Raw genomic sequence first — 12,680 nt, forward strand, 5'->3', positions numbered from 1 at the left:
GGAGAATTAAGTTATAAGTCCAAGTTTCACTTAATTACAATTGAAAGCTTCATATTATTATATTAGTGAAAAATAATTACTAATTTACCTCCAATATAAATTTTATTTTGGTTTTTATTAAATCACTGTAGTCATAATATTGAATACTTCAAAACTTTCCATTTCAAGCTTTGTCGATAAGTTAAAGAAGTATATAACTGTTCATATAAATAATAAGAGCATTATTAATATAATTATAATACAAATTTTATAAGATATAGATGTATACTTATAAGTGTTAAAATTTACCTTCCTGTCTGTAAGATTTCTTGTTAAATAAATATGTAGCGAAATTAATCTTGTCAAGTCACTGTTGTCATAAAATTTAATCCCTCAATAATCCACACCTCAGGCTTCGTCAAAGAGTTAAAAAATTACTTTTTTCTGTAAATAATAAGGACATAATTAATAATACTAAATATTATACAGCTTAATAAATACAAATGTTATAAGCTATATATACTTGTCACATATTACATACACTTTCTTCGTACTGTTAATGATCTTTATTTAAATATTGTTGAAATAGATTTAAAAATTGTTTTTTAATTTCCATATTTTCTGCATGATGTCTTTCTCTTTGTTCGTATAAGTCTTGATTTGTTATACTACTTGTTCGTTGTCTCCTCCTTCTTGGTCTATTTCTATTTTCATTCCCAGACAGGTATTGTATTTCATCCTCGCTGGAACTGTCATCCTCTCTCCTCCTATGGTTATTAATATTTGCTTGCTCTGAGAGCCTGAATCCACTGGTGCTTGAACCTAATGAGATGGGGGTTATCTCAGGTAATGGTCTCAAAAGTTCATCCATTATTTCAAAATGCTGCCAGTAGACTGGAGCACCGCCAGTCTGAGATAAAATATCTTTAATCTCCTTATATTTTTTTTTTAAATTCTTAAATTTAATATTGCACTGATTACTAGTTATATTATAGCCTCTTTCCCTAAACTTAACTGCTATTTCATTCCAAACAGTTTTTTGGATTATTCGATTATTTTCCAGCCTGCCGAAATTACTTCTCACTTCTTCAATTAAGAGTTTAGTGGAATTTTCATCCCACTGGTATTTACCTTATATCAAAATTAATATAAAAATTCATTAACATATTTTATCAAATAATATATATATATATATAGTAACTATTTGCCAATTTTTAATATATAGTTACATATTACTCACCATTTAATTCCACTGTATTATCCATTATATATTTCCCGTTCTTTTACTGCTATTGTATTAGCTTTCCTTCAATCGGTTAAGACATACGAATTAATATAATAAGAAAAAGTGATTCTTACCTTTAAGGCCGTTTAATTTAAACAAGTTTAAATTAACCATGGGCTAAAATTGTATAGTTCAAGTAATGGAGGCTGCACTTAAACTTCAAATAAACAAATGTTGGACAATTCTTGCATTTTTCTTCAAATTGCAGTCCTTTCGTTTAGTTTCTTATCTCTCCTAATTATCCTATCTAACCCATTTTCCTCATTTGATAGGCATCTCAAAGATTGCAATAAAGGAAACTACCTGTAAGAATCATAGAAACCACAAAGAATCTCGTACTCCAATAAATTCTAAATATATAATAGTGAAATTTATACTCATCTGAATTAATAACTGCATCAATGTGTATTACAACAGCATAAGTATATTCTGTCGCTTGGAGAGCACCTCTTCATTATTCATTGATTGCTAATATTCCAGTTCTTCGATCTACTGATATTAAATGTCATTTTGACACATCACTCTAGCAGACCATAGACGCCGCCATGTTAATCCGATCCGATCCAATCCGACCAGGGACGTTTATTTACAGGGATTAGATCCAGATCTCGGATCAAACTTACCGCAGTGTCGCAACTTACGAAAAAAAAATACTAGATCACCCTAAACTAATCCGGATCTAGTGAGGAGGCTTTCGCGAAAGTGAATCCGGATCCAGATTTAAGTAGAGTAATTAGGGCCTATTCAGGTGTGGAAATTTTAGCTGTCATTAGTGGCATTATTCTAATCAACAAAAGGTAAATATTAAGGGTGCGTTCACGGAGACGCTACTTTGCGCTACACAGTGCTATTAACTGTTCAGGGAGGTGCTAAAGCTGCGTTCGTTTATGTACTGCCAGTACTGAAAACCTATATTTTACGTGACATACATTGTAGAGTTATAGTACACAGTGGGAAATTGAATCGTGTGTGCTTTTAACTATAGTGTAGTATATCATTTTCCATGTTAAATTACAGAGTGAAGCTAGACGAACCACACACGATTCAATTTCCCACTGTGTACTCGCAGTTAATAAACGAAGGCAGCCTAAGTAGCGCTAATAAATGCTACCGTGACGTTATTTTTTGTAGTGGTGACGTCATAATTCCGCACTACGATTGCTATTGCTTTCGAGGTAGTGCGTTGATAGCAGATAGCAGCGATAGCGCTGAAATAGCTCTCCGAACGAAAGGTAGCGCTACTTTTAAAAATGGATTCCATGACTCCAAAAATACCTGCTATTGTAGCAGTAGTTGATGAAATTATGGATTCATCATCATCCTCAGAAGATGATGAAATTAATTTTAAATTGCTGCAGGGTTTATGCAGCAATTATAAGCAAAAATTATACGTTCCGCGAATAGAGAAGTATGTCGAAGAGGTGGTAACCAAGTTTACCAAGGACCAATTTAAATGCAATTTCAGGTATTTAATTAAATAATTCTTTTTAAAAACTATAGGAATTGTGAATAATTCCTTTTGAAGTAAGGTATAAATGGCTGTATTTTTGGCTCCTGTAAAAAAAATACGATTACTATATAATTAATGGCGATAATCAATTAAATTTCATGCTCCCAGCTAAAGTACAAAAAAGTTCTTAGGATAGTTTTGGAACTCCATATTATAAACTACAGTTGAAAAGAATTAATTTTTCATTTCTTTAGGAGTTCTAATAGATTTTTTAATTTTAATAACATATTCAGAAAGGATACCAGTAGCAAAATTAATCCTAATGACGTCAAAATGACCTATCTCGCTTTACCGGAGATCCTTATTATATTTATACTGCCATGAAATACGGAAATAATAAAAAAAAATTTATATATTAATACTAACTGCATTTTCATTTCAATTTGCTATAGAATATATACAGGGTGAGGCACTTAAGCCGCCCCAGAATATGGATGCAGAAAGGCGCGTATCTCTTCACCTATAAAAGATATTCAATTTTTGCATAGAACCTTTCTGAAAGCAAATAACAAGAGGCTTCGAAAATGTCCTATGGAAAAATTGAATATCTGTTTTAGTTAAAGAGATACACCTCTTTCGGCATTCGTATTCTGGGGCGGCTTAAGTGCCTCACCCTGTATAAGATCCATCTATCAATAAAAGTCGAAAGGAAAATACCTCAAGCTATTTATTTTATGATAACTTGTATACATAATTCATGATAATAAAAATTTTAAATCATGTTTCTTTGTTTATTATTGCAACATTTTATTAATTATATTTATGGGTTTGGAATGTATCCTGAAACTTTTAATCATATTCTAAGCATGATTGAATATGATTTAAAAAGAAAAATAGTTGGAGCTCCTATGATTTGTCCCCGTACCCAATTCCTTCTTGCCCTATGGAGACTTGGTACTCCTGATTCCTTTAGGTAAGATAAGTTTAATGTATGTAATAGCCTTCAGCTTCTCTTAATAACATTCTTTATTGTTATTAAGAAAAAGTTACATGGAAGATTATAATTATCTCGCTGATTTTAATGTAAAAACAATTTTAATGCATCATACAAAACATACACAATGTCGTAACACGTTCTAGCAATCAATTAAATAAATTGAAATATTTAGAGGTAAAATGGGTTTATGCATGTAGTTAATTCCTTTTCTTTAGATCCATATGTGAAAGATTCCACGATGGTAGAAGTACATCGCTGTACGTTACCCGACGTGTTGTTAACGCACTCGTAAAAATAGCACCTAATTTTATTAAGTGGCCATCAGGAAGTTATATTGAAGAAATAGCAGTTGGCTTCAAAAATATAAGTGGTTTTCCTAGGATAATTGGTGCCATAGATGGTACACACATCCATATACCTGCGCCGAAAGATAATCCTGCCTCGTATGTGAATCGAAAAGGATATCATTCAATACAGCTTCAAGTATGTAAATTAATATTTGAATCCTTTATAATGTAGGTGGAATCATACCTAATTGTGCTATTCCTCCTGGATTTAAATATATTTAAAATTATTTAAGTTTGAAGACGTATAAACCATAGTATAAATTTTGATTTTGTCCCATTTTTTTTAAAGGCTGTTTGTGACCAAAGATGCAGATTCATCCATATTTACACAGGGCAGGTAGGATCAGTGCATGATCAACGGGTTTTAAGGCAGTCGGAGATTCAAAATTATTTAGGTGATCTTGAAAAATTTCCCAATGACAGCCATATAGTTGGTGACTCAGCTTACAAGCTTCACGAAAATCTTCTCGTTCCCTACAGAGATAACGGCCATCTCACCCAACGACAAAAAAACTATAATTTTTGCCACTCGTCTGCAAGGATCTGTATCGAAAGGGCATTTGGTCTTTTAAAAGGAAGATTCCGTAGCCTCCTAAATTTATTCGTAATGAATCGTACAGACCTTATTCCTATGCACATACTTGCATGCTGTGTGCTCCATAACATCTGTATCATGCAAAACGATGAATTACATATAAATGATGTAAATGCTGCGGATACTCATGAAAATTATTCATTACAAAGCAATAATTGCAATGTACTCCAAACAGCTATAACAAAAAGAGATTTAATTTGTGTACGTTTGCAAATGAGAGATATTTAAGAAGTAATTATTATATGCAGTTAAAAGTTAATACATCAACTGTGTTCTACTGCAACATTTTTATTAATTTGTGATGTGTTGTAAAATATTCTATTACATATATATATATATATATATATATATACAGGGTGTAACGAAACGACCGCCTTTTCTCGTAACTGGAGGTTCGGGGTGACAAACTGAGTGCACGTGTAAAATTTCGTTCGAATCGTTCAAGAGGTTTAAAAGTTATTTCTATTTAAAAATCACCCTTTTTCAGTCCTTTTCGAACGACTTTAACTGCATAATGGAAAGTGGAGAAAGTGAAAAACAATTGATGAGCACCCAGCTAGAATGTTAAAATTATCGATCGCGTGCGGTAATACTTTTGCTATTTAATTCTTTAATCTGGCTATTAGATTAATTTTAAAAATAACAAAATCCTTTATATTACAATTCCAATTCAATTCAGTACAAGCATCATTGACTGATTTGATGGAAAGAGCGAGTTGACGCAATGTAAAGGAAAGTATCAAAAGCTAAGATATCGCGCGAGCGCAATGATAACTTAATAGACAATGCATGAGGGCATTCTCTTTCTACTAACGAAGCTAAAGGGAATGATTCAAAATCAATACATTGATGAAGGAGAAAACTAAACTCACCCATTAAATGTTCTGCAAGTTCCTTTAAATCGAAGTTTTTGAAAAAGCTTCAAACTGGCTCCTCGATGATTTCCAGAAAGCACACTATCACTGATTTTGCATTTAAACACTTGTGAATTTAAACAAATTAGGTATTAACCTACGTTTCTTCAAAACACTGGAGAATTTGACACTTTTGAACTGTTTGAAGTAGGGTGATTAAGAGTGGTCGAAACGAATTATTGATTATTCTATCTCTCTGTGTCTCTCTTTTCAGCCTACTTCAAACAGTTCAAAAAGTGTCAAATTAACCGGTGTTTTGAAGAAACGTAGGTTAACACCTAATTTGCTTAAATTCGCGAGTTCTTAAATGCAAAATCAATGAAAGTGTGCATTCTGGAAATCATCGAGGAGCCAGTTTGAATCTTTTTCAAAAACTTCGGTGTAAAGGAACTTGGAGAACAATAATGGGTAAGTTTAATTTTTTCTATCATCAATGAATTGATTTTAAATAATTCTTTTTACCTTCGTTTGTAGAAAGAAAATGCCTTGATGTGTTTCCTATTAAATTATCAGTGCAGTCGCGTGACATCTTAGCTTTAATACTTTCCTTTTCATTCTATCTTCTCCCTCTTTCCATCAATTCAGTCAATGATACTTGTATTGAATTGATTTGGAATTGTAATGAAAAGGATTTTGCTATTTTTAAAATTAATCTAATAGCCAAATTAATGAAATAAATAGCAAATGTATTATCGCGCGCGATCGATAATTTTTACATTCTAGTGGGGTGTTCGTCAATTGTTTTTTCACTTTCTCCACTTTATTATGCACAGTTAAAGTCGTTCGAAAAGGACCGAAAAAGGGTGAGTTTTAAATGGAAATAACTTTTAAACCCCTTGAACGATTCGAACAAAATTTTACACGTGCATTTGGATGGTCACCCCGAACCTCCAGTTACGAGAAAAGGCGGTCGTTTCGTTACACCCTGTATATTAATCTTTAACGTAATATTTAAATAAAAATCTGCACTTTACATTTAATCAAACAAAATTAATCTCTATTATAAACTTTTATAAAATGAATAGAAAACAATTAATACGAAATAAACTTTAAAATTATTTAGGTGATTGCAGCAAAGGACCCTCGTCAAATATATCTTCATTGTTTTTACTCTGCAAATATAAATCTGTTAATATATTTTTTCGCATTATCTGATATTGTTGATAATTATTACCAATTACATTTTAATATTTCTTCTAATTTCTCTAGTAGTTTTTCTCGCAATGTCATGTTTTCTTGATGACGCTGTTGCTTATTCTCCTCGGCTTTTTTCATCTCTTCTAATAAATCTAACTCAAAAGATTTACGTTTACCTATATAAAATTGCATATGTAAGTATAAGTATATGTATATTGAATTCAAAACAAAATTATAGCAAACGTACTAAATCGTCATGAGTAAATCGAAATGCTTTTTCATATGACAATAATTTGTTGCAAAATTTTGATATAAAAATTTTCATAGTGTACTATTATATTATTCAATTTGTAGAATGTCAAGAAAATTTTTCATTATTCCTGTTGTTCTTTAAAGAAAATAATATTTTAACTTACGAGATATGGAATTCACATTTTCTTTATTATTTCTTGTAGATGGAGACTCAGCTGACGAATTTGTTGTTTTACCTGTCGATGAAATGGTTGACAATGGCATCATGAATGGTTTTTCACCAATTAGACTTTGCATAAGCTGAAAAAATTGTAAAATACATGTATTAAAGTAATTGCAATGAAATATGACATTTTATGTACTTCTCTAATATTTGGAAAACAGGTAAATAATATATATAAATAAAAAATTTTAAATCAATATAAAAACCTACATCAAAATATCTCCAATTTTTATTTGAATTGCCTGAACGATTATTGTGATCTTTAATTCCTTTAAATGTTCGCTTCATAGTGTTAAACCGTGTCATGCATTGTCTTCCTGTGAACTCATTACCTTTTTCTTTAATTGTTTCTGCTATTTCCTCCCATGCTCTTTTTTGGCTAATCTTTCCTGTATTTATATTATTTTCTTTTTTCCTGAATTCTTCTATCAAGAGTAGTACTGCTTCATGACTCCATTTAATGTGGGAAAAACCAGAGCCTGAATCTCCAAATAAATAAAAATATTAATTACTTTATTGAAACTATCTCAATAATTAACTTTAACATAGTACAAATAATATTTAGTACTTAATTTTGTAAAGTATAAATTTAATTACCATCTAGTAATTCATCACCTTCTTCAGCTTCTAAATTTCTAGAATTAGATATCACTGTTAATGATCTGTCATGAGATATTACTGTACTTGGTGATCTGTTGGCTGATGTTGGATCATGTGGTATAATTGAATTAGAATCGTCAAAATTGAAACTATCTTGACGTTCAAATTGATATTCTAACGTGCTAGGTCCTTTAAATAAATAAAGTTGCAAATTAAGTAAAATTATGAACATTAATTTGTCAATATGCATTGCATACAAATGACTTACAATGTTTTACAAACATTTACCTGCTTCATTATTGAACATCCATTGTTGACGAGCAGAATTTAATAAGGCATTAGCAAAATGTGTATCTACATACAAAGATTAATATAATGTTATAGAAATTATTCATATGAAACAAGGAAAACGCATAAATTTTAAATGTGACTGTTAGGTACAAAAAAGAATTAGCATTAAATACGTAACATACCATTTCTGGCTCTGACAGCATCAGATTTTGTAACTTTAATTGAATATCTTTTACCATTTTCTTTGTCAAAAAAAATAATTTCCTCCATTTCTATTTTTACATGTATTTATTAAACACTGAAATAAATTAAATATTAATTGTTTAAATAGTTAAATATTTAAGACCTTCTATTATAATTATTATTATGTCATCTCTTATACGTACTCACTTCAGAAAAATCAACGTAAATGTAATCAAGCACCTTCTTCAATTTTAGGAGAACAGCTGTTTCACGCGTTCGCGCGCTATGAACTGTTACGAAACTGTTCACGAAGCATTGTGCTATACAATAATACATCATCTTCCTCCTCATCATTTTCAAATAAAATATTCCATAAATTCATATAATCCATTGTTTAATCTGTAAATAATATGTTATTAAGAGAAATTATGTAAGAAAATTAATATATTATATAAAAAGTGAAAATTATTAATGATTATTATACTTCTTTCTTTACCTTTAGCAAAACAAATTGGAAATTTATTATTTACATTTTGTTGATTAGAATAATGCTACTAATGACAGCTAAAATTTCCACACCTGAATAGGCCCTAATTACTCTACAAGGTGGCTCTGGCGCATGATGCTGTATAAAGTGGGGGCCCTGAATGGGGTAATTACAATTTCTTTTAATACATTTATTGAAATGTCTTTATATATGTTTAAAATGTTTTTATTTATTGTACGCAATAAATAAACAATGCAATATTTAGAAAGTATAAAAAAGCGAAATAAATTTGTATCCCAATACTTCATGATACGCCCCTAACGCATGAAAAACGGCAACGTCGCGTATTGCGCCAAGATATTCTTCAAGTTATCGAGGATAGGATGGTTGACAGGTTAGCTCTAGCCGGCTTAGCTCTACTTAAATCTCAATTAAAAAGAACTTGTATGGTTTTACAATATCTATTTTGTTTTCTGTACGCAAATGTCGAAAAATGTTCACAATATACGTGGAAGAGTTGGAAAAAAGAAAGGAAAGTATATTTCTGATAAATTGTGCTCGCAAAATGGAAATGTTTTTATCCAGCACCGAAGGGAAGCATGATCGACGTATAAAGCCTTCACAAATCAAGGTACGATTAAAGAATCTGAAAAAGTTAATAATGCCTGCTTAAAATGAATTAAAAGACTTTAATTCATTTGACATTGTTTATAGATTAATGAGAGCAATGAAGATAAGGAAAATCATTGCGAAGGTCGCAGAATTATTGATGTTAACAAAGTAGCTGAAGATCTCTGGTGTAACAATTGTAATTCTGCAATTTCCTTGCGTGATATACAAGTAGAAAAACAATATGGTATTGCAAGCAAGTGGTTGGTAAAATGTCAGTCATGTTTGAATATGGTCCAAGTGGAGACTTCGAGAAAAGCAAAAAACTTTTATTTTGATTCTAATTTAAAATTAGCAATAGGTAAGTAATAAAGATTGACAGTTGATAGATATTATCCTAGTTTAGAAAAATTGTATGTAATGTTGGTAATATATATAGGTATGCTAGATGCTGGTATAGGAGAAATAAAAATAAACACTCTTTTATTAGCACTCAACGTTCCATCAGTAACAGACAAATCACTGAAACGTTATGAAAGGTGTGTTGGCCCTGTTATTGAAGAGGTAGCTAATAAGTCATGCGTAGATGCAATAGAAGCTGAAAAATATTTAACATTTCAACATCAGAAAGAAAAGTAAGGCTATATATCATTTTTAGGAAAAATATAAATCATGAAGTTAAACTAAAAATTGTTACTGTAATGCAATGAATTTATTATCATGAATACGATTCTACTTGCGATTAGTTTAACACAATAAGATTAGTTTCAATTAAAGCAAAGATTTTAATATAATTAAAATATAAAAATTCTATAATTTATACAATGTATTATTTTAAGATTATACAGCATTTTTAATTAAACTTCTACTTCCAACTAATAACAATCCACTCCATCATTGATGTAAAACTTATTAGTTTTTTATATTCATTTTAAACAGCCCTGAAGAACAATGTGATATTGATATAAACAATAATAATGATCCTATCAATTTGGTTGCTTCATACGATGCTGCATGGACAAAAAGAGGACGTCAACATAATAGTCTAAGTGGTAAATAGTTAATAATAATGATTCCTAAGTTTTAATTATTATACATATATATACTTAATTATGTTCACTTACATAGGACATGGTTCTCTGATGGGTTATTATTCTAAGAAGGTTTTGGCTTATGCAACGCGTAACATTTGCTGTAACAAATGCAAACAAAAACATGTAAAGGAACACTCATGTAGAAAAAATCATTATGGGTCTTCAAAATCTATGGAAAGTGATATGGCTGTGGAAATAGTTTTGCGTAATAATAATTTAATTGAAACAAATTGTAGGGTACAAACTATTATTGGCGATGACGATTCCTCTTCCATAGCTGCATTAAGAAGACTTTCTCCTTATGTTATACAAAAATGGTCTGATTTTAACCATGTAGCTAAGACATTCAATAGTAAATTGTATGAGATGAAACTAAGTGCTACACTGCGAGATTATTTTATTAAGGTATTTGCATTGGCTGTGAAGCAAAATAAAGGATCTGATATTAAAGCTAAAATAGCTTTAGAAAATATTATACCACACGCATTTGGAGAGCATAATAATTGTGGTCCTTATTGTGAAAAAGATGATAAAAACATACATATATTTAAATATTTTAAAGATGGCAAATGCCTAACAGATTTTAATTTACGAGATAAATTAGACAAAATAATTAAACCTTTCATTAATTGTGCACCTCAAATAGCTCAATGTGCGTCAAGCCAAAGTAACGAAAGCTTCAATAATACAATATGCAGTAAACATCCAAAATCATCTTTTTATGGAGACTCTGAATCACATTGCTATAGAGTGGGAATAGCCGTATGCCAACGAAACTTAGGATATGGTTTTATTCCGGAATTACTAATAAAGCTAGGTTTGTCACCGGGAAAACATACACGGAAATATAGAATAAGAAAATACAATAAATACTGTTATGAAGCAGAAAAGAAAAGAAATATTTCTACAAAAAGAAGGCGCCTCTTTTTGAAAAAAGATAGGTCATCTAAGAGTGCTTCTCTAGCTAATCGTGAAGGAGTATCTTATGAGTCAGGTTGTGGCTACCTGAACACTTCTGAATTAATTGACGAAGTTATAATAGCCGGTAATCTTATTGAAAATAATATTTTTAATAGAATTACAATACTTATGTATAGTCAGTTAATTTTTATTTTTTAGAAAACGTGAGCTATGATAACTGTGCAATAGTTGCATTTGATATAGAAACAACTGGATTGCAGACAACAGATGTAATTGTACAGGTAATGACTCAACATCATATTTTTCTCTTTCAAAAATATTTCTACGTTATTCTTGTAGATTGCTGCTGTAAGTGATCAAAATAGTTTCAATGTGTACATTATGCCAACTAAATGTATGTCTCCTCATGCCTCTAATGTCACAGGAATCGAAGTAATTAATAACGAAATGTTTGTGCACTCGAAGAAAGTTACAGCTTCTTCTGCTAGAGATGGTGTAATAAGTTTCCTATATTTTTTAAAACATTTAAGAAAACCATGTGTTCTAGTAGCGCATAATGGATTTCGATTTGATGTTCCCAGAATAATCAACTTAGTTACATCTGTGGAACTTTTGAAGGAACTGAAGATTTTTGTGAAAGGATTTTGTGACACAATGCCAGTATTTAAATTTATTTTGTTAGATAGAAAAAAACAAAAAAAATCTTTCAGCCAAAAAGAGCTTGCTAATGACTACTTAAATAATATAGATTTATTAGTTTCCCATATGATGCTCTTAATGATGCACTTATGTTACAAAAACTAATTCAGAAGTTATGTAACGATACGACTGCAATAGTAAACAATACTAGAAGCATTAATTTTTTAATCTCTTCTAAGGAAAGATTAGTTAAAGCAAAAGAATGTTATAATTCATTAAATAATATACTAATTTCTAAATGCATGAAAGCAAGACTATCAAAAATAGGTATAAATGAAGAGCATTTAAGGAAAGCCTGTAACATTGGAGGAATCCAAGGATCAAGAGACACGGTAGTGTCTCGACGGCAAGTACAGAAAAAAGTAGATAATGACATGTATATACGGCCGTCGAGGCACTACTCTCTTATACAGCAAGTTTGGCTGTCCTAATTTTCAAACCGATTTTTCTTTGTGAATAATCCACTATCATGATTTAAGCAAAGCTTTTCTTAAAATGGTTTTGAACGAGCTTTCATTTGAGCCCATAAACATTAAAATCGGTTCACGCAATCCAGAGATCTCATACTCTGTTAGCTATATATATGCCGAAGTTGAAATTCTTCTCCCTTTTCTCTG

At 30.6% G+C, this 12,680-nt stretch overlaps 3 protein-coding genes across 3 annotated transcripts; 2 read left to right on the forward strand and 1 right to left on the reverse strand.

The window, feature by feature from the left end:
- Positions 1–535: 535 nt before the first annotated feature.
- On the reverse strand, positions 536–1,244 carry LOC136781325 (uncharacterized). The gene is made up of 2 exons (XM_066740176.1): positions 1,220–1,244; positions 536–1,110 (listed from the first exon to the last, which is right to left on the reverse strand). Exons 1-2 carry the CDS (start codon positions 1,242–1,244, stop codon positions 536–538), a joined length of 600 nt encoding a protein of 199 aa, XP_066596273.1.
- Positions 1,245–2,514: 1,270 nt separating this feature from the next.
- Positions 2,515–4,881, forward strand: LOC136781326 (putative nuclease HARBI1). The gene is made up of 5 exons (XM_066740177.1): positions 2,515–2,731; positions 3,549–3,687; positions 3,927–3,952; positions 4,010–4,194; positions 4,348–4,881. The coding sequence occupies exons 1-5, from the start codon at positions 2,515–2,517 to the stop codon at positions 4,879–4,881; spliced, it is 1,101 nt and encodes a 366-aa protein (XP_066596274.1).
- A 4,424-nt stretch (positions 4,882–9,305) lies between these two features.
- On the forward strand, positions 9,306–12,168 carry LOC136781327 (uncharacterized). Its single transcript, XM_066740178.1, has 7 exons — positions 9,306–9,371; positions 9,455–9,710; positions 9,789–9,984; positions 10,289–10,401; positions 10,478–11,488; positions 11,563–11,645; positions 11,704–12,168. Exons 1-7 carry the CDS (start codon positions 9,306–9,308, stop codon positions 12,166–12,168), a joined length of 2,190 nt encoding a protein of 729 aa, XP_066596275.1.
- The last annotated feature ends 512 nt before the right edge of the window (positions 12,169–12,680 follow it).

Source organism: Prorops nasuta, unplaced genomic scaffold (genome assembly GCF_024137725.1).
Source record: "Prorops nasuta isolate Cenicafe-Biocafe unplaced genomic scaffold, Cenicafe_Pnas_1.2 PNAS00022, whole genome shotgun sequence".
Taxonomy (NCBI): Eukaryota; Metazoa; Arthropoda; class Insecta; order Hymenoptera; family Bethylidae; genus Prorops; species Prorops nasuta.

Coding starts and splice junctions, on each gene's coding strand:
- LOC136781326 (XM_066740177.1), top strand. CDS start 2,515: ATGGATTCCATGACTCCAAAAATACCTGCTATTGTAGCAGTAGTTGAT. Junction 2,732..3,548: donor ATTTAAATGCAATTTCAGGT/ATTTAATTAAAT, acceptor ATGGGTTTGGAA/TGTATCCTGAAACTTTTAAT. Junction 3,688..3,926: donor GGTACTCCTGATTCCTTTAG/GTAAGATAAGTT, acceptor CCTTTTCTTTAG/ATCCATATGTGAAAGATTCC.
- LOC136781327 (XM_066740178.1), top strand. CDS start 9,306: ATGGAAATGTTTTTATCCAGCACCGAAGGGAAGCATGATCGACGTATA. Junction 9,711..9,788: donor TAATTTAAAATTAGCAATAG/GTAAGTAATAAA, acceptor TAATATATATAG/GTATGCTAGATGCTGGTATA. Junction 10,402..10,477: donor TCAACATAATAGTCTAAGTG/GTAAATAGTTAA, acceptor TCACTTACATAG/GACATGGTTCTCTGATGGGT.
- LOC136781325 (XM_066740176.1), bottom strand. CDS start 1,244: ATGGATAATACAGTGGAATTAAATG. Junction 1,111..1,219: donor TAATACAGTGGAATTAAATG/GTGAGTAATATG, acceptor TTTTGATATAAG/GTAAATACCAGTGGGATGAA.